We start from the raw sequence: 24,699 nt of genomic DNA, 5'->3' as shown, positions 1-24,699 counted from the left end.
GTACGAATATAAATTTTAGGTGCCTATGAAAAATAAAACAAGTAATAAAATATAGAGACATTATTTCAATTTAAATACTACGTAAGTTTTGTTACGCAGCATACGTCAATGATTTGCTAAGTTTTGAATATTTGATGCGCAATATATTTTTTTTAAAGGTTTTAATCGACTAAACTATGTCGACTAGATATTTTCTAACCTAACATATTTGGGTTTTTGAGCATGCCAGCAGTCATATCACTATTCCACATCATTCATAAGCCATTTTTTTCTTTCTTTTTTTGAATTAAAAATTGATGACGCTTCAACATCACAAATTCATCCTCAAATCATTCGACCCCACATCAACCTTAACTTTTTTTCTTTTTTTATAAAGAAAATCAAATTAAAACTTTTTTTTTTTTTTTTTTTTTTTTTGAGGGGAATCAAATTAAAACTTATACCTCAAAGTTACGTAATACTTTGATTTCGTATGTATACTAATTGTATTATTAATTAATTAATTAATTAATTATAATTTCATATTCACCAAATTTTTTTAGAAAATTTCCCAATTTTCTGCCATTAATTTTCCTAATTTATGGTATATTTTCAGTCGACTAATTCATAGTGAAGAACAGGGCGAAAGGGTCTGGTTTTTGTTTTTTCCCACAAATTTTTTAATACATTTCTTGGGTTATGTTTAATTTAAAGCCCCTCCTTCTCAAATCTTCAATTTGGGATTTTTTTGTTGACCTAATTTTTATACCCAAAACTTCATTGATTTGAATCAAAATTAATGAAATTATGCCCAATTGACAAAAAATTCAATCTTTTGAGCAAATTTACAACAACCCCATCTCTCCTCCAATCTTATTTATGGAGAAAGAGAAGAAGAACTCAACCCCACTTCTTCTCCCACCAAAAAGTGGGACCCACCATCAAAATCATCCTCCCAAAGATAAACAAGAACAAGCAGAAGGGACTAATGATAAAAATGTTATTGTTGATGTAGATGGTGAAGAAGTTGATACCCAACTTGATGAAACCCTAAAAAAGTTTGAATTTTTCTTGAGTTTTCTGTGTTTTGATCAGACAAATCCATTGAAATTTGTGGTTTCTTGGTTTGTGTTCTTTGTTGTGGGTGTTGCAATTCCTGTGGTTATAATTGAGCTCACCCATTGCTTGGATTGTGAAGATTATCGAGTCAAGGATTTTGAGTATGAGATTCTTACCTCTCATCTTATTCTTGCTGGTGTTTCTTTGATTTGTGTGGCCTACAATATTAATAAAAAAGGGTTTCGAAAATTCTTGTTTGTCGATCGTTATAGGGGGTATACTGCCCGTTTCAAGGATCAATATATCAAAAAGATTAAGGTAAATTATGAATTCATTGTGTATCAAAACTCGAAATGGCCTGCATTTTGGGGTTTCTGTTCGAATTCGAGCTGTATATATTCATTGATGTTACTCTTGTTAGCTTGTTGGTTGATAAATTGTTTGAATTCGAGTTTTATGTATTTATAGATGTTATTAGTTTGTTGGTTGATAAATTGTTCAAATTCAAGTTGTATAAAGGGTATATGTACTGCTTCTGTTAGAAAGATTCATGCATTCAATATTTCAATTAGCATTTTATTCCTATTTCTTTCCTTTATTTTATAAATGTAATCCACATTGTATGTAAAATGGGGCTTGTTATTTAAATTTCAATGTGTAAGTGACTCATTTAAATGGATACAAGAGCAAATAGTAGTTTCAGAATCTTGAAGAGGGTGATTTTAAAAAGCTTGGGATGATTGGTGATCTTATGCTTACCTTTAGGACAAATACCTGTAGGACAAATGAAAGTCAATGTTCCGACGACATGTCTGTGGATATAATGCATGAAGTATTAGCCAAAACGTAGAAGTCTATAAGTATGCAACCTTGGCTCTGACCAGTCCGATATTACATCATGTGTGCTTGAGAGACTGATGTTTTAAGTGATCTGAAACTTGATAGGGCTTCTAGTGACAGATTTTATGATACCTATCCGATCACGAGTCTAACCCATGTCAGGGTCCAGATCACTCCAGTAGATAGCTGTTATCACTTTGTTTCAGGCTGAAGTAGTAGAGCATACAGCCACTCACTTTCAAAATTAACATTTAACTCTTTTGGACTTGGTGTATATTTTTTATTGCCAATGAAGATGCGATTCGCTATGACCTCATGGTGGCAATATTGTTTGGATGATGAAATTCTTAGGCAGTTGTAGCTACATGCAAAGTTTGGGAAGACTTAGATTCCTAATGGTTTCTACCTTAGGTCCAAGTAATATACTACCTCCGCTTCATATTATTTGCAACGATTAGACATTTTTCTTTTCTACTTTATGTCAAATTGTTGCAAATAATTTGAAACGGAGGTTGTAGTAAATTTATTGAGAGGCAATTTTGTAAGTGTAGATCACCAGCACTGTAAAGCTGTTCAATTCATTACAAGTATATTAGACATGGTCTACCAAGAATCTTGTTTGATACATTTTGTATCTGCTATTCTTGTGAAGAGCACATTAGACATTTATCTGATAAATGCAGTCTTATCCATCATAAATGATGAGCACAAGTCAATAAGTCACCTTTGGCTGGAGCTGAAAATCTCGGTTACTCTTAGTGCTTTTATTTTCAAATTATATCAGTTTTTTTTTTTTTTTTTTTTTTTTTTTTTTTTTTTTTCCTTTTCTGGGTGCAAGTAACTCATTACATGGTTTTTCATATAGAATCCTGTACATTCTATGCCATTTGCCAAGTTTGACTTTAACTAATTATTTCATTATAGTTACATAGGCCTTTTCTTAATTGATGCCTTATATGCTACAAACAATGCTCTGTTCCTTAACCATTTTATATATGTACCCTCATTAGAACTTGCAATCTTTTTTCCTCAGGGTTCATATCAACTGCTGTTACAGTCACTGATTCCATGTTGCATCTTGAAAGCGCTTCATGAGATCATGCGCATGATATATGTGCAAAACCATTCATGGTGGTTGGCCTGTTTTAATGCCACAGCATTAGTAATATCTTGGACATACCTGAGTGCAATTTCACTGGCAGCCTGTATTCTCTTTCATTTAGCCTGCAATTTGCAAGTCATTCATTTCAATGATTACGCGAAACTCTTGGAAAACGAATCCAGTATAATGGCTTTGATGGATGAGCACATGCGATTGAGGGAGTATCTCTCCAAAATCAGCCACAGATTTCGAATATATCTTATCTTGATCTTCCTATTCGTCACTGCTAGCCTGTGTATGACTCTTATACAGATCACTGGTATTAACGGTAGAGTAACTTTCCTAAATGGTGGAAATTTTGCTGTAAGTCAAATTCCCTTTTCACTTTCAATTTAAATTATTTGTGTTTATAGAACAGTTACAATGTACTACTATGACATAATATGCATGAATGCATGATCACAAGGTGTGTGATTGTCATTGTGAGTTTTATTAACTTAAGCAAAACAAAACTAGAAATTTTATGTGTTGATAATGTATAGAAGTTTTACTTAACCTGTTAGCAAACCTCATTTGTATTGATACCTACCTATTATAGGGAAGTCCCTTTCCTCGGGATCTGTTTCCTAAAACCAGCTTCCACGATGATAGGTAAGGGTCAGGTTTGTTTGGCATCTATGCCTTCTGCTCTCCAAACAGTATGGAAGTCATTCAGCTTGTCCATTGATGAGAAGAAGCTACGGAATACTAGAACCCAATTTCTACAGTGATGGCAGGTTACTGTTGCATTGTCCATGGGGTCCAAATAGCCCCAGCTTCCACAGGTCCTAACCTTTTGATTATAATTGAATTGGTGAATTAATGGGCCCAATACATTCTCTTGCAAGTTGTGTGCTGGTCTATGATCTGTATATCTGAAAAAATCATAAAGAAAACACCTCCTCCCCTTCCCCCCTCCCACTCAAAACAAAAATGACTAAAAGAACCGAAATATGAGATTGACTGAAGTATGCCATGTTAATGTGCAGATTACATGTTATCTTTGTGCTAGATCCTGAGGAAGGCTGGAATCTATCTTACCCTAAGAAGGAAATTCAATTTGAAACTAGTAATAGAGTCTAATTATTAATTAGTTTTACCAACAAAACCTTTGGTGAAGCCATTGATAACAGAAATGATTGCTTTGTATGATGATTGGGATGGATGATATACTGAAATTTTTTTGTATCATTGATCGATGATCTTACATATGGAAGTAGGGCTGGGTTTGTTGACATCATGGAGCTATGCATTTCTAAAGTTGTATGGATTTCAGACTTGTGGCATAGTTGTATGTATTAGCTAAAGTTCATAAAATAAAGGTTGCAGTGTGCTAGAAACGAGGATTTTATGGATAAGTGATATCAAGAAGTGATTAGAGATTGTGGATTCTACTTAATGTAAGTGGCAGGAAACAAGATGTGGTTGAGTTGAACATATTTACTGAATGCTTTTAGATTCTCCATTGAAGTGATGTGAAAAGGTGATTGTAATAGGAGAACAGAATAAACAGATAGATCCAGGATGAAATTTCGGGGGAGGGCCGGACTGCCGGAAGGGGACCTTGTCTATCATTTTTACCCTAGGCTTTTAGGTAGTGGAGTAGTCTTTCCCTATTTTCTGATTCTTATTTCTACTAAATGACTTTCAGCACTTTTACAATATTCCTTTGTAAGAACACTACTTTTGTGGGTTATTTTGAGAATAAGTTCTCTTCCAGTTTCAACTAGTTAGGAGTAAAGCTACATGCCTCTTGACCTCCCAAACCTCGTTGACAGCAGGCACTGAACTAATTTGTGGTCATTGTTGTAGCAAATAAGATCTTCAATGTCTTTGCCTATGCAATTCTATTAAATAATTGCTCTCGCTTTCCCATTTCCTTCTTTTCTGTGTTTCTAACTTCTTTCTGCTCCTGATTTTAGGTAACTTCAATTGTTCAAGTTGTTGAAACACTTCTTTGCTTGCATGCTGGTACAAAGATTTCCTCCAGAGCTCATGCAATTGGTTCAGTGGCATTTAGATGGCATGCGCTGGTAACTTGCAAGTCCCTTGATGCAGGAAAACGTTCAATGTCGATGGGCTCATTGACTTCAAATTATTCTGACAGTGAATCGAATTTGCTAGATGAAAATGCAATAATCAGCCATTCACAATTTGCTTCTGTTTCGTCTTATAACAAGAGGCAATCTTTTGGTAAGTCTAGTCTTCTTCTTCATCTTTTTATTTTATTTTATTTTATTTTTCTTTCACCAGTCTACTGTAGAATGGCAGGAAAACAAAATTACTAACAGAATTCTAACTTTGAGGTGCAAAACATATACTGTATACCAAATCATCTAAGTCCATTAGCTTTAGAGATAATTTCTGAACACATTATTACAAAACTAGTAACATTTAATTTATCATATTTTGGATAGATTGGTTTACCTGTGAACCAGAAACCTAAGATGCATGTTTATGCCCTAAGTGTTTTTGCGGTTTTCTGTTCGCAAATTAAGGATGTGAAGACAAATTATTTGAACATTTGTCTCTAAGGCCAAAATTGTAAAAATGTATGTGCATATTGCAAGACTATTAATTTCTTATGAGAGGGGAAAAAAAGCAGTGTGAAGGTGTGGAATAATTCTGCTTTAAATGTAAGGATGTAAATGAGAACAAACCCTGGATCAGTGAAGTCTTTTACAATGAAGAGATATATCCTGGAGCAGAATAACTAAGATTAGCCTAGGAGCTCACCTTGTTACCTTATTCACTATATGCCCCACATGCCCTCCATTTTATTCTCATGTTTCGAATTTGAGTTCGTATTGTTTTGTGATCTTTAAGATGATAGTGGAAATTGTATTTTCGTATGTATATGGTTTATAATGAGTGCTATTTCATATGACATGTGTTCATTTTACTAAGTGAATATTACAGTGATGTATTTGCAGACGAATCCTGGAGGGCTCACATTGTATGGATGGACAGTGGACCGTTCACTTTTGTCTACAATATTTGCAATCGAGCTGTCACTAGTCCTTTTTGTACTGGGCCAAACCATTGTTTTCTCTTCCCCATCAGATGATTGACTTTTCATTCGGTACTAAAGTACACCATGAATTACGATCATCTCGTGTTCTGAAGTCGAATTGCTTTTGCGTGGTTCAAAGGTCTCATACCATACTCCCAAACCCAATTAGAGCAAAGGTCATTTCAGAACTTTTTTTGTTTGCTTCCTGGGATTCTTACTGCCATTATGTGCTGTATTTGATGCACGAGGCAGAGCCATCATTTGTTGATTATACGAGTGTAACCTTCTATATTGTATATTCTTTTGTAAATAATAGTAAAAGCATTAAATTACTCTTCATTTGTAACCTTATTCGTAGTATGTAACAGTGACGGTTTGTATACATGAATGAATTTGAATAAACATGATCATGAGTGCTGTTTGTGACATTATTGACTCTCCTCTTGCATAAGCTGTTTTATAATTGTGAAATCTGATATTTGACTACAAGGTTGATTCTAACCAAAAGGGCTAATATGCTGACTTAAAATAATATATGCACGATTGCACGGAGTGAGTTTCCCTTTTTCTCTCTCTCTTTTGTTGTGTGTGTACATAGTTATAAAAAGGGTAATGATGTAAGCGAAATTTGATCTCAAAGACGACAATCCCAGGATTGCAACCAACCAAGCTAGATTGCATCTACATAAATACAAGAATTAATAGATTTAATTGAATCTAAACAGGCTAGAATGTTTGAAGTTAACCCGAAGTTCCATTTCTACAACTAAAACAATCATGAGAAACCAATTTAAAGAGAAAAATACGGAGTATCATTCTCTGTATCGTTCCAATTTTATATGACGTCTCTGAGAGAGGACAAGAATGAACAAATAAGATCACCAAACAGGGAGGCTCCTATCGATTCATGGCTCTTCGTGCCATAGCTCTCAAATTATCTCGGGCCAAGCTAGACCTTCTATAAATATCCATGAATTCTTCTCTCTGTAACCTCAATGCTAATGCAGCATCTTCATCTTGGTTTGGAACTCCTCTACTACTGATCAAACTAGCTTCTTCTGATCTTCTTGATACTCTAAGTCTTCTGCTCAGGCGCGGATTGCTGTTGTCAGTAGCTTGATTACTACTACTGATCACCCTTTCAGTGCTCTTCCTGCGCTGATCACTTACTTTACTATTCACAGCTGCTGCAGCTGCAGCTGCAATCCTCGACTCGACTTCTGCAGGGAATAAAAGCTGTATAGTGTTCCAAAGCACTGTGTTTATAGTGCAGGATCTTCCATTACTGCCAAAAATTCATCAACAATCATATACATTAACACCCATCAAAATCTGACCTTAATTAACACGAAATATGAAAGTTGCACTGATTTGTTCAAGTACCTTATCAGCTGTCTACATTTTGGACATCTTTTGCCACATTTTTCAGCTGCAGATTTCAAGCAGTTCTTGCAAAAACTAAACACCAAAGTTCATGTTACATTCAAAAATTGGAATTTTACAGATTATTCTTCTCAATTTTATGATGTAAGATTTTGAATTTTACCTGTGACCACAAGGGGTTGTGCTTGGTTCATAACATATGTCCAAGCAAATCTGGATAAATAAACGTAACCCCATCTTAAATTCAATCCATGAAAATTGAAAACTCAACTATTCTTATATGTACACAACTTTCATAGTCACCTCAAATCACATAAAGTCGACTTTTAGGTGATTAGATTGGAATGACTAAACCTGTCGTGTATACAATACACCCGTTGCATATAAGTTTTCGCCTAATCTATGGGGATAAAAATGACAAGCAAACTCAGAAAGTAAAGCACACTTACAGCACAAGAAAGTTCATCTCTAAGACGATCCATACATGGAAGTGTTGAAGAACTTGAACAATTAGCAGCAGCAGAAGCAGCATTTTCCTGCTCCTGTTCTTTGGTTTTTTCTTCAACTTTCTTTGGTAAATCACTTTTACCCTTTTCTGCTTCTACCCATCACAAAAAATCCTCAAAATATTCAGTAAATTGAAATTCATAACTCTAACTTTAATAATTATTATTATTAACCCTTCTTCAATTTCAATGAAATTAATTGGAAAAACAACTTTAAAATTTTTTCTGTAAAAAACTATTTTGACTAGGTTACTCATTTCACTACAAGTACCCATGTCAAATCCCCGACACTTCAATTTGCGCCAAAATCTTTGATTAATTCTCAAATTGACCTTATCCATGATCAACTCGAGTACCCGAATCCGAGTAACATAGAATCAAGACTAATTCACTAAAAACCCACCATACCCCATCAATCAAAACACCAAAAATACACCAAATTTTCCAATCAAACCCAATAAGGATTCAAAAAATATACCTTTAAGATTACTGTTAGAAGATTCATCATCAACATCAAGATTAAAAACTGCAATAGGAATCGAACCAGGGCGAACCCGTCTTCTCTTTTTTCTAGAACTAGTAGAAGGAGATTTCACAAGTAAATCAGAACGTTTCTTGTCTCTTAAGTTTCTTTCAGGGGTATCTTCAACAACAAGAGTAGAAAGTAGGGTTTCTTCATCCCATCCCGCCATTGCTGCAACTGATTTGAATCTTGGGCTAAACATACTCATAGTATTACCGCAATTTTCTGGGATTTGGGTTGAATTATTTGATGGGGTGTTTTTGATTTTGGGGGTTTTGGTTGAATCTTGAGTCACCATTGAAGAATGTTGAGAAACAGGGAGGAGAGAGAATGAGAGAAAGGAGATCAAGGACAAATTTTGAATCTGAGACGTTTAGGACAAGCCTTTTTGGGGGGCAACGGTCGAATTTTTTTTTGGAGGAAAATGACTACTCTAGTTTGTGTTTTCCGCCAATTGACCAAATTGGTAAATAAAAAAGACCCTAGCGACAATTTGATAAATAAACTATCATGTGTGACAATTTGGTAAAAACAATAAACTCGGGCGAAATTTTGGACCAAAAAAATCTATTTTTTTCGACAAACTCTTTAAAATCATATTTTAATTTGTATTTGTATTTGTATTTGTGTTTTTAAATTTATTTTTCCTTTTAAAAATTTTGAATTACTATGTCATCTCCTTTTAATTTTTCTAAATAATCCCGGTACCAAATTTATTTCCTACCCTTTTTTAAAAACATTTCATTAATAGGGGTATGAATCTTAAGTAAAAATTGATACTTAACATGTTTTTTTCTTGAAATTGTTAGATCCATAAAAAAAGGGCGTTAAAAAACCACGAAAAACTAACTAAATTAAGTATTCGTGAGTAATTTATTGGAATTTATTGTATTTTTTGTGTTAAATGTCGCCTGAGATAATTTTATTTACCTATTGTCGCTTAGGGTTAACTTTTTTTACAAAATTGTCACCGGAGTTATTTTTTTTACCAAATTGTCGCTAAGGGTCTTTTTAATTTGCCAAATAGGTCAATTGGCCTCGTGATTTAATATATTAGACAATTTAATTAATTGCAATAGGAATCGAAAGTGACGCGGCTAATGTGATCTCTGTTGAGGATAAACACACCTCTTGCGGAATAATCAATCGACCAAACAACAAACCACAAGCACACACAAGCTACTAGTTTGTTTAAAGGTCACACTTAACCCAAGCTATATGAATTATCTCCAAGATCAACAAACCACCAGCAATATCAACACATATAATGCAGCAACTTAAGAAAAGAACGAGCATAAACAACCAAGCAAGAGACACACGATTTTTACGTGGAAAACCTCTTCGATGTGAAGAGTAAAAACCACGGGACTTTAGGAGTCCACCCAAATTGTTCTTATTATGATCAAAGGAATGTTACACAAACACAATTCCAAGTCTAAAAGATGGGTACTCAATTACCCAACAACAACAATCATAAGAACAAAACAATTGAGGAAGAAATTGAGAGATTAAACCAGAAAACGGAGCTTCTGTCCAGAGGTCGTAACTCACGAACCAGAGCAGAAAACTACAATCCGACCGTTGAAAACGAAGCCCTAGATGTCCCGGACAAGATGTCAAAATTTGAGCTAAATCGGACCACGGATGAGCTTCGATCAGGGCTGACTTCTGAGGCTGCTCTGTAAAAACCGTGAACAGGGTTGCTCACTTGAACTCTCTGTTGTTTTCTCTAGCTCTCAACTAATTGCTTCCCTCACATTTACTCACTATAGCTGGAAGTAAGTAATTTTATTTTTAAGGCTTTGTTGCTCATCCAATTCCCACGGCAAAAGCACCACAAAGTCAACAAATAGTAACTTCTCAAAGAAGCTCTAACATCACTTGGGCTAAAACTTAGCTAGTTGCCCCAAAAGCTAACACAACATCTAATGGGCTTTCTCCACATAGGAAGGGACCCATAGCCCAACAAATCTCCCCCTCCCGACTATGTGGAGGTGGTTGCCATGCCGGCAATCGAACGACAAGTCTCAAACTTGCCCCTTGGCAATGCCTTAGTCATCATGTCGGAGCCATTGTCACCAGTATGAATTTTCTCAAGCTCAAGGAACTTAGCATCAAGAACATCCCGTATCCAATGGTACCTCACATCAATGTGTTTCGACTTTGCATGAAAGGTAGAATTCTTAGCAAGATGAATAGCACTCTGACTGTCACAATACAACACATACCTCTTTTGTGTAAATCCAAGTTGACGAACAAAACCGCTTCATCCATAACAACTCCTTACATGCCTCTGTCGCTGCAATGAACTCTGACTCAGTTGTGGACAATGCCACACACTTCTGTAATCTAGATTGCCAAGAAACTTCTCCCCCTGCAAAAGTGATCAAATAACCCGAAGTAGACTTCCTCGAGTCTATATCACCTGCCATATCAGAATCTGAGTAGCCAACAAGAATAGGCTTATCACTCCCAAAACATAGCTTCATATCTGCAGTACCTCGTAGATATCTCATAATCCATTTCACAGCATTCCAATGCTCCTTTCCCGGATTAGAGAGAAAACGACTAACCAAACCAACTGCATGAGCTAAATCGGGCCTAGTGCAAACCATTGCATACATCAAGCTACCCACTGCTGAAGCATATGGAATATGCATCATACTTTCCTTCTCTTCCGATGTAGAAGGACATTGTTGAGAACTCAACTTAAAATGCAGAGCAAGAGGAGTACTCACCGGTTTTGCTTTCTCCGTGTTGAACCTCTGAAGCACCTTATGAATATATGCTTCCTGTGATAACCACAACCTTCGAGCCTTGCGATCACGGATGATCCTCATGCCTAAAATATTCTTTGCTGGCCCGAGTTCCTTCATAAAGAAAGTCTTACTCAACTGTTGCTTCAAACTGACAATTCTATCCACATTTTGCCCTACAATAAGCATGTCATCAACATAAAGTAGCAAAATGATAAAATCATTGTCAGAAAATTTCTTCAAGAAGACACAATGATCACAAGAAGTCTTCTTGTAGCCTTTCTCCCCCATAAAGGAGTCAAACTTGCGATACCATTGCCTTGGAGCTTGTTTTAGGCCATACAAGCTCTTCTTCAATTTGCACACATACTCTTCCTTCCCCTTGACTTTGAAGCCCTCTGGTTGTTCCATGTATATGTCTTCCTCGAGGTCACCGTGAAGAAACGCGGTCTTCACATCCAACTGCTCAATCTCCAAATTCAAGCTAGCAGCAAGACCCAAAACAACTCTAATGGAGGACATCTTGACAACTGGTGCGAAAATCTCTTCAAAGTCTATTCCTTTCTTCTGGTTGCAGCCTTTGACAACAAGTCTTGCTTTGTATCGTGGTTTCTTAGCATTTTCATCTTGTTTCTGCTTATAAACCCGACGATTCCTCAAAGCTCTCTTACCCTTCGGTAACTTCACAAGATCAAAAGTATGGTTATTATGCAATGATTTCATTTCATCTTTCATTGCATCTAGCCAATGTTGTTTGTCATCACTATCCATGGCTTCCTCATAGGACTCAGGTTCTCCCCCATCAGTTAGGAGAACATAATCAGAAGAAGGATACCTCGTGGAAGGGCGTCGGTCTCGAGTAGACCGTCTCACAGGATCTGGTTGCTCTTCAGTTGAACCCTGGTCATCAAGCTCAGTTGCATCACCATCATCATTATCAACATCATCATCTACCTCGGGAACATCATCCCCATTATCATTATCTTGCACCTGTTCAGCTGGAGTAGGTGCAGGAGTCAAAGGAGGTAGATCCAAATCAACCAAATCATCGTTACTATGAGATGTAGATTCTTCAGCCTTTTGAATGTCTTCAATTGTTTGATCCTCGACAAATACCACATCCCTGCTTCGAATCAATTTCTTCTCTACAGGATCATAAAACCTGTAACCAAACTGGTCCAAACCATAGCCCACAAAGATGCAGTGGCGAGTCTTTGAATCCAATTTCGATCTTTCATCACTTGGAACATGCACAAATGCCTTACACCCAAAGACACGCAAATGATTATAAGAAACCTCCTTGCCTAGCCAAACCTTATCTGGAACATCACCATCTAAAGGAACACAAGGAGACAGATTAGTCACATGTGTAGCTGTAAACAAAGCTTCACCCCAAAAGTGTCTCGGTAACTTTGCCTCTGAAAGCATGCACCGTATCCTCTCTAACAAAGTTTTGTTCACTCTCTGCTATGCCATTCAGCTGTGGAGTCTTCTTTGGCGTGAATTGATGTCGTATCCCCTGTGACTTGCAATAGTCATCAAGTGGTCCAATGTATTCACCACCATTGTCATTACGGAGGCACTTCAATTTTCTACCTGTTTGCCTTTCAACCAAAGCTTGAAATTGCTTACAAGTATCAAGCACCTGATCTTTGGTTTTCAAAGCATAAACCCACAGCTTTCTTGAACAGTCATCAATAAAGGTAACAAAGTATAGTGCACCACTAAAACTTTTCACCTTGAAAGGACCACAAACATCAGAATGAACAAGGTCAAGCAAACCTGACTTTCTGGAAGAAGGGTGTCTCTTGAAGGAGACTCTGTTTTGCTTGCCTGCGAAACAATGTGGACATTTGTCCAACTTTGCACTCTTCAAATCTGGAAGTGCATTCTTCTTCATCAAACAACTTAGCCCTTTTTCACTCATATGGCCAAGTCTTCTATGCCACAACTTTGCTAGATCATCATCTGTTACATTTACACTATCTGTGGAAAATGAGGCTTGCAGCAAATACAGGCTTGTGTGCTTCTTCCCACGAGCTAACACCAAATTTCCCTTAGTGAGCTTCCATTGGCCACTATGAAAGGTGTTACAATAGCCTTCATCATCGAGCTTTCCTGTTGAGATCAAGTTTAAACGGATGTCTGGAACATGCCTAACATTCTTGAGCACTACCTTTGCTCCAATGTCAGTTACCAAGCAAACATCACCAACACCAACAACTTGAGCCAAACCATCATTACCCATCTTCAATACCCCGAAGTCACCAGGCGTATAAGATGTGAAGAATTCCTTCCTAGATGTCACATGTAGTGAGGCTTCACTGTCAATCACCCAACTTGTCTCATATCTAGCAAGATTCACAGAACTGTCATCATGAACAATGATAAGATCATCAACCGTTGCTGTTGCAGCTCGATCATCACCATCTTGATCTTTCTGATCATGCTTCTTTTCTTGCTTGCCATTACCACCCCTGTTGTTATCTTTCTTCCATTTGTAGCAGTATTTCTGAATGTGACCCATTTTATCACAATAGTTGCATTTCATGTTTTTGTATCTTCCACGGGACTTGCTCCTGCTTTTATCTCTGCCACTCGGAGCCCTATTTTTGCTTCTCCCCCTATTATCAACAACATATGCTTCCTCGGACGAAGATGACACACCATGAGATTTCTTTCTCATCTCCTCATTCAAGATACCAACCTTGGCAAGATCCAACGTGATTTTGCCTTGTGGTGCAGAGTTACAAAGTGTCATTCTGAAAGTGTCCCATGAATCAGGAAGAGTACCAAGCAATATAAGTCCCTGAATCTCATCATCAAACTTGATTCCCATGGCTGACAGCTGTTGGAGAATGCCATGAAAATCATTCAAGTGATCTGAAAGTGTCTTGCTTTCTCTGTACTTCAAGCCCATCAATTGCTTAATCAAGTACAGTTTATTGTTGCCAGATTTACTAGCATACAAGGATTCAAGCTTCTCCCAAAGGGACTTTGCATGCACATCATCATTTATGTGATTTAACACATTATCATCAACCCATTGGCGAATGAACCCACAAACTTGCTCATGTTCAAATTGCCATTGCTCATCACTTTTACCTTCTGGTTTTTCAGTACTAAACACAGGTAAATGCCAACTCTTGACATACAACAAATCTCTCATCTTTCTCTTCCAAAGATGATAGTTAGTTCCATTCAAACTAACCATTCTACTAGTGTTAATATTACCGGATTCCATCCTGAGAACTCAATAATAAAGTCGTGGCTATGATACTAGATTGTTGAGGATAAACACACCTCTTGCGGAATAATCAATCGACCAAACAACAAACCACAAGCACACACAAGCTACTAGTTTGTTTAAAGGTCACACTTAACCCAAGCTATATGAATTATCTCCAAGATCAACAAACCACCAGCAATATCAACACATATAATGCAGCAACTTAAGAAAAGAACGAGCATAAATAACCAAGCAAGAGACACACGATTTTTACGTGGAAAACCTCTTCGATGTGAAGAGTAAAAACCACGGGACTTTAGGAGTCCACCCAAATTGTTCGTATTTTGATCAAAGGAATGTTACACAAACACAATTCCAAGTCTAAAAGATGGGTACCCAACAACAACAATCATAAGAACAAAACAATTGAGGAAGAAATTGAGAGATTAAACCAAAAAACGGAGCTTCTGTCCAGAGGCCGTAACTCACGAACCAGAGCAAAAAACGACAATCCGACCGTTGAAAACGAAGCCCTAGATGTCCCGGACAAGCTGTCAAAATTTGAGCTAAATCGGACCACGGATGAGCTTCGATCGGGGCTGATTTCTGAGGCTGCTCTGTAAAAACCGTGAACAGGGCTGCTCACTTGAATTCTCTGTTGTTTTCTCTAGCTCTCAACTAATTGCTTCCCTCACATTTACTCACTATAGCTGGCAGTAAGTAATTTTATTTTTAAGGCTTTGTTGTTCATCCAATTCCCACGACAAAAGCACCACAAAGTCAATAAGTAGTAGCTTCTCAAAGAAGCTCTAACATCACTTGGGCTAAAACTTAGCTAGTTGCCCCAAAAGCTAACACAACATCTAATGGGCTTTCTCCACATAGGAAGGGACCCATAGCCCAACAATCTCGGGGATTAAGCAACGTTCCACAGGATGCTCTCCATTCTATCTACTTTTAGAGGATATTTGTTCTATTTCTATGTCTTTCATTTTATGTTCTTTTTTTCATGTTAAAAGGGCGGGGAATACTTTAGCCCATTTGGTGGCAAGATGGGACTCTAGGGGTTGCGATGAACTTGTTCGTTGTGGTCCTTTCCCCCAAAGTCTGGCGGATCTTGATTTAATTTAATATAATCCCCGTCGTGTTTATTCAAAAAAAAAAAAAAAAAAAAAAAAAAGACAATTTAATTAACTTAAATAAAATAAAAGGTAAGTGAAGTACTTAAAAAATTACTTCCTACTATATAAAGAAAGATAATAATGAATGCAAGAGGAAATATATAATATAAAAGTAGTTGTGGATTTTAGTGGGGACTAAGAGAGAAAAGAGATACACCGTATAATATTTTAATATAGCTTTTTGCCAATAAAAGGAAGTGTAACACTTATTATAACGTGTTGTAAATATGTAAGAGGAGTCATATAATTAGGTCCATGATAAGGCTAATTTATCTTAAGCATCTCATTCTATTAATTTTTGTCCATTATCACTTGGAAAGTGTTATGGGGTGGGATATAAGTTTGAGGAAGAGATGACATTTCTATGAACATATTGATGTTACTTTTCTTGCAAAGTTGCACTTGAATTGGTTCCCATTAGCGTCATTCATTATAAGTTACTCCGTACTAAACTAGGTGTTAGTAAACTTTTGTTTCCGTGTTACTACTTTTAATTTGTCACAATAGATGTCAAAAGTTTAATGCAAAGTGATAGAGTATAAAATATATCCCTGGGCTTCAACCATCAGATTAAGCTTTTGGTTGAGTTGGTCCTCTAACATGGTATCGAAGCTAACGTGACATAGAGGTCACGGGTTCGAATCTCATCCACCCCTCCTTCAAAGCGGAATTAATTCTCACCAGGTATGGGTTCCTGGGCCTCAACCATTAGTTTAAGCTTTTGGTTGAGTTGATTCACTAACATGGTATCAGAGCTTAAGTTAGATTTTTTTAGATCTAAAATTTTCTCTTCTCCTGCCGGTGGGATTCACAAACAATTACACAAAACCGCGTTTAACACAAAGAACAAAGCAAAACTCACATAGATTTACATAGCTCACTATCATGTGTTAGCTACTTCCACAGGCTTTGAGAGATTTTTAGTGATCTTGGGGATAAAAGATTAACAGATTCAAGGCATATTCTAACAAAGCCAACTCTTCAAAGTTCAATATTAGTGTCAACGTAAATTATTTTGGGTGGAAGTAGTGTTATGTTTCATTTGTAATTCTTTGCAAATAACATTAGATGACAAAGATGTGATCATAGTGAGTTCCTTATATCTAAGGAGGAGTCCATTGTAGTACATAAAGCAGATTGGGGCTTATTAAGTACGTCACTCTAAAACCCTGATATGAATCACACATAGTGACATAACACAAATTTCTCTAAAATAGGAATTAAAACAAAAGGTTACTAACGCATATTCTGAAAGGGGAATAGATGTGTTCATGCAATACAAAGTGATAGATTGTTTTTGCTGTTTGTATGCATCTGTATTATGGTATCTATCTATCTATCTACATGATGTGTTTAAACATAATTCATTCATTAGAAAACCTATTGTGTTCCACTATTATCTCTTATGTGCTACTGTCCACATCCTTTCTACTGTACATTAATCCTAATAAATACCCTTGGGAATTAATTTACCTTTTGAATCTTTTAAGTTTTAACAATCCTGGTGCTTTCTTCCTCATCAAGCCATAATGTCTCACCATCATGCCTATGTGCTAAAATGTACTTCTTCCAAGATGATGACAACTAATTCCTTTTCATGTACATCTCAAATTAGGTGCAATATTAATTTACAATCCCTTTGATAGAGGTAATATATTGGGTAGTGAAAATGAGCGTGGTCGGATTTGGTAAGTGTAACACTTATTAAAACACGGAAGGATTAGTAATCATTCAGCCTATTTTATTTTTTGTTTTACATAAAATTATTTCAGCAATTATCAACTTTTTTACATGGCTGACTAACCATCATGATAGTTACTTGAGTTTGTTAGTATTATTTTAGGGGTTATAGCCTTATAGGGATTATTCAATATTATAAGAGCAAGTTTAGCCCCACGTCTTAAGACTTGGAGTGACATCATCATTTTGAGTCTTAAGATTTATACTTAAGACTTTTCCTATTTTCTTCAAAAATCTCAAACAAGTCTCAAGTTGAGTCTTGAAATTTCAAGACTCAACTTAAGACTTGGGATTGGGACCCACTTCACCCACTTCATTTTTATTTTTATTATCCTTTTTTTTTTACACTTTTCTACATATAATATGTCAAATATTTAAGTCTTAGGGCTAAAGTGATAAATTTGTGTAAGTCTTAGTGAGTCTCAACAAAAATTTGATGACATCATTTTCAATGGGGACCACCAAAAATGATGTCACATTCAAGTCTTAAGACTTGGGGCTAAACTTGCTCTAAGGATTATTTGATTGATTTGATAAATTAATTTTATTATTTTCAATTGTCATATCTTCCTATGTTTTTATCATCAAACACCCTTGATAAAATCAATACTTTATTGTATACCTAGACGAGACTATACATTGATATTATGATCTCACTTATATTTAGTATGCAGTCAATTTGGATTTTTCGAGAGAGATGTTGCGTCATCGGTATAAGTTGATATGGGGAGTTTAAGTTCGTTGTTGCTACATGGAACTCTTTTTATTTAGTTGTATTTAAACTTCAAATCTCTGAAATTCTACTCCAAAGGCATTATACTATTTTAGTATCTTGTTAGGAAGTGACCTTAGAGGATTTTTCTTGAGCCAATTTGGAGTATATATTCAAATTATTGTGTATACATTAGCTTGTTGTTAGGAAGCATGCAGCGTAACCTACCAATAGTGGCTTGGCTTAGGGACATAAAGGCCGGAGAGTGCAACATGTGACGCAGATAGTTGAGTTGCTCGAACATTGGTATGTTTGTGTACTTAAATTAATTTGTTTGGGATTCAAATAAATCAAGTAATCAACCTTGCTCATGAATGGGAAAACCCTCCTAAATTATTGTCATTATATTTCTCAGTTTGCGTAATATGTTATTATGCATATATTCATGTGTAACATATATTTTGTGATGATCTGTTGCGCAATGTGGAGCTTGATTAAGACTTTGAGACTAATGAGTAGGTTAGTTGGACTCACCTTAGTGGGTGTGTTGAGGAGGGAGACTCTCATGTGAGTTCACATAATCAAATTTTTTACAAAACCATACCTTTATGCCGGAAAGCCACACCTTAATCAAATTTTTTTTTGGAAAACCATACCTTTATGCCGGAAAATAGAGTCAAACCCTATTTTCCGGCGTTGACTACGCCATCCACACCCACGAAACTGACAGTGGAGGGGAGAAGGGTGGCTAGGGCTAATAGAGGAGGGTTTAGGGTGGTCAACGTCGTTAAAGGGGTGTGTTTAGGGTGGTCAACACCGTAAGAGGGGGTGTATTTATGGTGGTCAACGCCATGAAAGGGTGATTTTGTGGGTGGGGCTTGGGAGGGAGGTGGTTTCGTGGGTGGGGCTGGGGAGAGAAGTGGTTTCGTGGGTAGCTTTGGGTTAGTCAACGCTGGAAAATGGGTTAAACCTTATTTTCCAGTATTAAGGAATTGATTTTCAAAAAAAATTGATTAAGGTGTGTCATTGCAAAAAAAAAAATTATAAGGTGGTTTCTTACAAAAAATTGCTTATAAAAGGTGGTTTCTTGCAAAAAATTGCTTATAAAAGGTGGTTTTTTGCAGAATTTCCTATTTATAATTTTGGAAAATAGTTTTTGGAGGGAAAAAATGACACCAGGGAGTAACATGTGTCATTCCCGGCGTCTGTTTTAGTATTTTGGACGGATCCTTGGAAGTTTTGAGGCTGGTTTCCGCAATTTAGAAATCTGGACTAATTGCCTACCTCCCTCTTCTGAACCTCATTGAACTGAAGACGAAAGAGCGAAGGGCAGTACAGATGATTGTCCATGAAATTCTTAAAGCTACTAGCAAGTTTGTGTTTTGTTGTTTTTCTTTGATTCCTAGGCATTGTAATAAAGCTGCAGACTGCATTGCAAAACTCTCTCTGCCATTGCAGGAGGAGTTAATTTGGATGGAGGATTGCCATCCTTGTGTTCTTTCCCTTGTCATGTTTGACAAATGACAAGGCAAACTTTATTAATATATGATATGCCTCGAGGTGTTTTTGTCAAAAAAAAAAGATTAGAGGAAGTATATATAAGCCCAAACCTTAACTTAAATAGATCCTGAACTGGTAATCCTCCAAAACGGCAAGCAAAATTAACTTCATCTATTTGGGAATTGGGATCGGATCACTTCGTTACGATAGATGATGATGCAACTCAACCACAGGTCAATATATGAGTCGATATCTATCTTTTACATGATTTGTTACATTGTCGTGTGATGGAGTAGATAGAAAACAAGTTTTCATTTGATGTGTGTGTTGGTGCATTCAAATGCATAATTTGGCCGTTTTCTTACATTAAATTCCCTTGTTTGAGAGAAAGAAGGGGAGGAAGAGTGAAGGATCATCCCTCGAAAACCGTAGAGATTTGGAGGGATAATAGAGCTCCTCCTTTCTCCTCTCTTTCTTTCCCGTCCACTTCCTTTGTAATGATTTGTGCATAATTTTTTTCCGCAATAGAAAAAGGTTTATTCTTATTTTGGGCACATGTGTTTTTTTTTTTTTTGTGTGTTTAGAGAGCCACAAAGGCCGGGTGATGAGAATCGATCCCAAGATCTTTTGGAACCGGAAGGGTAGCTCTAACCACTTGAGCTATCCCTTACTCTCTGGGCACATGTGTTTATGCACAAACACTTTTGTAATGTGTATCTGGATATTCTCTTTTGGTAATCAAGTTGTATAAAGTAGCTACATTATGGATTTTAGGTGGATCGGATTCGGAACAAATAAAGTGGCCAGGCTAGTTTGAGAAGGAAACATGAACTAGCTGTACAACCTTCCTTGTATTATAAGAAATTTGATCAACTCCCAATTCTCCTGTTAAATACGGGTCTAGGCCGCACCCGTCACGGGAGAATGCAAGTACACCACTTTACAAGACCAAGGAGGTTCCACCTCAAAACCATATGGCAATGAGGGGAGTAGCCCCTAAGCCTTATATTGTGGTGGTAACTCTTGAATTCTTTCAATGTGGGATTTCATAACCACTACACTCCCCCTTTAATTAGTGTTTAGTGTAGGACAAGAAAAATGCTCACATGTGGGTTATTCATGGGCTCAAAACTCCCCCTTACATGTGAGCTGTCCATAGTGTTTTGGCCCAGTATACTTTAGCAAGGCCCTAATCGTGAACCTAGCTCTGATACCATGTTAAATACGGGTTTGGGCCGCACCCGTCACGGGTGAGTGCAAGTCCACCACTTTACAAGACCAAGGAGGTCCCACCTCAAAACCATATGGCAATGAGGGGAGTAGCCCCTAAGCCTTATATTGTGGTGGTAACTCTTGAATTCTTTCAATGTGGGATTTCATAACCACTACACTCCCCCTTTAATTAGTGTTTACTGTAGGACAAGAAGAATGCTCACATGTGGGTTGTTCATGGGCTCAACATCTCCGTTTACGCCAACTTATATATTATGGTAGTAGTTCAATCTACTTATGCCTTTAAAAACTAAATACTAAAAACTAATTACTACTTCATATGCAATGGAGTGTTGATTTCTAATTGAACGACTAAACTTAAAATGTAAATTTTCACAATCCTACTCCTTTCATAACATGGCAAAATTAATTTACTTCCTCCGTTTCAAATTATCTACTACATTTTCAATTTCTGAATGTTTTAAAATACCTATGACACTTATTTTTTACGCGTTTTCGTCTATAAAAAGCATTGGGACCCACCCACACCTACCCTTACTCTCACTTAGACTTGGCAAAGTTGGTCCGAATCCGAAATACCCCGATCCGTGGTCCGATCTGGATCCAAAAAGGGATGGTCCGAATTTGAACGATCTGGTCCAATTCGATTTCGCTTCGAAAATCACTTGGGCCGAAGCTAGTCCGAAATCCGAATGGATACGGTCCAAAAATGGTCCAATCCAATATTAATCCGATCCGAAAAAATCCGATCCAACGACAACCAAATCCGAAATCATGGGTTTTGGCACGACCCGAACTATAATACCCAACAGTGACCCGATTTTCCCTTGAAATAACATTGTTAGCTTACTTTTAAAAAAAGGGTGTTTCTACCTAGCACCCCCAAGGTATTACGTTTTCTATGTTGTACCCTTCTAGATCTAAAATTGTAATCAATGCCTCGACGTTTTTTGGAAGGTAAGCACTTGTCCACTTATTCAAAATCCGACCTCCTATGCTAATTGTTGATTCCGAAGCAACGGTTGTGATGGGCACAATCAAAATATCCATGTCAAGATGAGAGAGTTTCCCATGTCGATGCTCATTTTCTTTCCAATATTGCAAAATGTCAAGCTTTGCTGTGAGCTCAATGGATTCACGATAGATCTATCCTTCATTTCATGGATCGTATGCGGAGTATGAAAAATAATACCAAAAACTAATGAATATTATTTTATATAAAAATTAAATTAGTGATAATAATGTGTGAAATTGTGAAGTCAGTGGTTTATGATATAATTTTTTTCTTAAACTTCTCTTAATCAGTTAATCACTAAAGAATGATTTTAAAAAATAATAAAATTATAATTGAAATCACAAAGAAGTTACATGTAGCATTTACAATCATTGTTTTAACTATTTTGAAGTATTATACTTCGTAGTATTTTTTTTTCTTACCCAAGTACCAATAAATCAATGATAAAATTGTTGATAACTAATTACATAAGCATTATATATATATACTACGTATATATAGAATTGAGATCATCTGAGAACTAAGGTAAATAATAAAAACTGAGAACTTATCTTGGCTGTTCATCTGACGGATGATAATTCACCCACTACATTAAGGGTAAGATTGTAATTGCGGTATGTTTAATGACTACCCTGATCTTTCCGTTGCTTCTTTTTCACTTTCTCTCTCTTCTTCTCTCCTTCTCTCATGCGATTTCATCTTTTCAATTTCACACATTTAAATACTATCTCTGTTTTGCATTACTCGCAACAAAGGTATATTTTATGTCTCACAAATAATAGCCCTTTGTTGCGAGTAATGCGAAGAGGTAGTAATAATAATTGCATGATCAATAGTACAATAATTACGCATGTAACACCTCAGCTAAAATGTTGAGAAAACTTAAACGCTTAAACTTCACTTAAATGTACAATTGATCACATTCATGCTATTTCCATTCAATGTACGACACTTCATGATTCTGACACACCAATTAATATCCTTCTCTAAATGCTTCTAGTACATCCAACAAGGGTAATTTTCCTAGTCTTCCAGGTAGTTTCGCGAGATCATCAAGTCTGCATTGACATTAGAATTCTGATATATTGGGTTAACGAAAAAATTAGACATGTAAAGCATAATTTCACTCTCCGATGAGAGCGTAGTTTCCCACACTCAGCATCTGTCAATCTGCGAATGATGAAAATCGACTCGAGTGTAAAATACACTTCCTGTTAACACAAAAATTGAAATCCTTGCCATTACATATTTATATTACTCGATCGTCACCTACCTGTCCTCCATCATATATTTTTACAGAAAATATCCAATGAACCTGGGCTCTTAAATCAATTGTGCAAGGAGTGTGGCAACCAAATTACACAAACAAGCCACCATAAAATACGACGAGATTAAAAAAAAAAAAAAAAAAAAATCAATACCATAACAAATTAACAGCACACGAAAGCTTCACGTGAAAACAAAATCAAGGCACCAAGAATCCATCCCTTGGCTCACTTCAACTAAAACCTCTTCAATCGGACTAAAAAAATTACATTCTGGAATGAAAACAATAACTAGACATAGTTGATATTTCTTAACAAAAAACAATTCAGCTGATGATGCATGGTGGTTTATTACCCTTTCTATATGTTCCACCATGGTCTGTAGCATATAGCTAAGTACCCAGATCATAAAGCAATACTATTTTAACGAAAAATATTTAATCTAGCAAATAAAAAAAATAAATAACATAAAAAAAAAAATTAAAAAAAAAAAATGAATATCAATAGACACCAGGGAATTTACCCTTGTTTATATGACAAGCTTAACAACACAGCCAAGCATCGAAGAGCAAACAACCAACAAAAACACCCTTTCCGTATAGTTTATAAAAAATATTGAAAGAACTGTACAAACATAGCAACACACCAAAACAATAAACAAAATGGTATAAAGATTCCATCAGATAAAGAATGACAATCCATACCAGTAAAAACTCACAGATAAGATACCTATTGAGAAGAAACTAACCGCACAATAACGAAAGCCAGCCAGTAGAAAACCATCACATATGAGGAGGGAAATAACCCACCGACCAATTTAAGCATTGTGAATAGATGTAAGGAAAATCATAACTAAACAAGCAGTTGAAAGTGTGAAACGATAACAAAATCACAAACATAACTTTGCTAGATATTTTATTTGCTGAGCTCATGAAGCAAGACAGCATAGCCCATGCAATTATGCAGCAACCAAAGAACAGAGGAGTCACAGGTCACATTTTCACCTTCTCACTATCAGAGATGGATAGAAGACTTACATTGAGCAACTAAGCCAAAGGATACCATAGCACAATCCACTAATTAATGCTGGGCGAAGAGAAACAGTGGCAGGGTTCTTATATATATATATATATATATATATATATATATATATATATATATATATATATATATATATATATATATATATATTTTGAGAGAGAGGACGGGCAGTCGGGTAATTATTATAGCATACTAATCTCCGCTAAGTCTAAGATACTATACCGAAACGTACCAATATAATCGAGTTCTGAACTACTACCGGTATCCCATCTAATATTACACGCCCTTCTAACATGCAAAATTTTAAAGAAATCGAAACATAGCCATCATATCTAATAAAAGAACCCTGTTGTCCATTACAGGGTTCCTATATACAGCAAGAAAGATAGGCTAATTTGAAGGAGACCATACTGCTTCACAGTTAATGACACTATAACTGAAGAACAATTCTGGATGAAACAGAATATATATGGACAATTACAAATGCAGACCAAATAAAATACACCCAACTCCATTGAGTTGAAATAAAAGCAAGTAGACAAGTCTAAAACGCAGAAAACTCATTGTGAGCTAGGCAATTTCA

General features: G+C 36.3%; 2 protein-coding genes across 2 annotated transcripts; one reads left to right on the top strand and one right to left on the bottom strand.

Annotated features, from left to right (window-relative positions):
- Positions 1-6,445, top strand: LOC145601777 (uncharacterized). The gene is made up of 4 exons (XM_081657845.1): positions 1-1,356; positions 2,912-3,343; positions 4,942-5,212; positions 5,939-6,445. The coding sequence occupies exons 1-4, from the start codon at positions 859-861 to the stop codon at positions 6,088-6,090; spliced, it is 1,353 nt and encodes a 450-aa protein (XP_081513971.1). The 5' UTR covers positions 1-858; the 3' UTR covers positions 6,091-6,445.
- A 439-nt stretch (positions 6,446-6,884) lies between these two features.
- LOC145603094 (uncharacterized) lies at positions 6,885-8,748 on the bottom strand. Its single transcript, XM_081659214.1, has 5 exons — positions 8,400-8,748; positions 7,865-8,016; positions 7,579-7,628; positions 7,416-7,490; positions 6,885-7,317 (listed from the first exon to the last, which is right to left on the bottom strand). Exons 1-5 carry the CDS (start codon positions 8,740-8,742, stop codon positions 6,930-6,932), a joined length of 1,008 nt encoding a protein of 335 aa, XP_081515340.1. The 5' UTR covers positions 8,743-8,748; the 3' UTR covers positions 6,885-6,929.
- Positions 8,749-24,699: the final 15,951 nt, after the last annotated feature.

Source organism: Chenopodium album, chromosome 21 (genome assembly GCF_948465745.1).
Source record: "Chenopodium album chromosome 21, dcCheAlbu1.1, whole genome shotgun sequence".
Classification (NCBI taxonomy): domain Eukaryota; kingdom Viridiplantae; phylum Streptophyta; class Magnoliopsida; order Caryophyllales; family Amaranthaceae; genus Chenopodium; species Chenopodium album.
The sequence above is the reverse complement of the archived record's forward strand: the minus strand, read 5'-3'. Positions and strand labels throughout refer to the sequence as shown.

Excerpts from the sequence above, each read along its gene's own strand:
- LOC145601777 (XM_081657845.1), top strand. The coding sequence starts at position 859 with ATGGAGAAAGAGAAGAAGAACTCAACCCCACTTCTTCTCCCACCAAAA. Across the intron at positions 3,344-4,941 it reads TAAATGGTGGAAATTTTGCT|GTAACTTCAATTGTTCAAGT; the intron begins GTAAGTCAAATT and ends TCCTGATTTTAG. Across the intron at positions 5,213-5,938 it reads TAACAAGAGGCAATCTTTTG|TGATGTATTTGCAGACGAAT; the intron begins GTAAGTCTAGTC and ends TGAATATTACAG.
- LOC145603094 (XM_081659214.1), bottom strand. The coding sequence starts at position 8,742 with ATGGTGACTCAAGATTCAACCAAAACCCCCAAAATCAAAAACACCCCA. Across the intron at positions 7,629-7,864 it reads GAGATGAACTTTCTTGTGCT|ATTTGCTTGGACATATGTTA; the intron begins GTAAGTGTGCTT and ends TTATTTATCCAG. Across the intron at positions 7,491-7,578 it reads ACAACCCCTTGTGGTCACAG|TTTTTGCAAGAACTGCTTGA; the intron begins GTAAAATTCAAA and ends TTTGGTGTTTAG.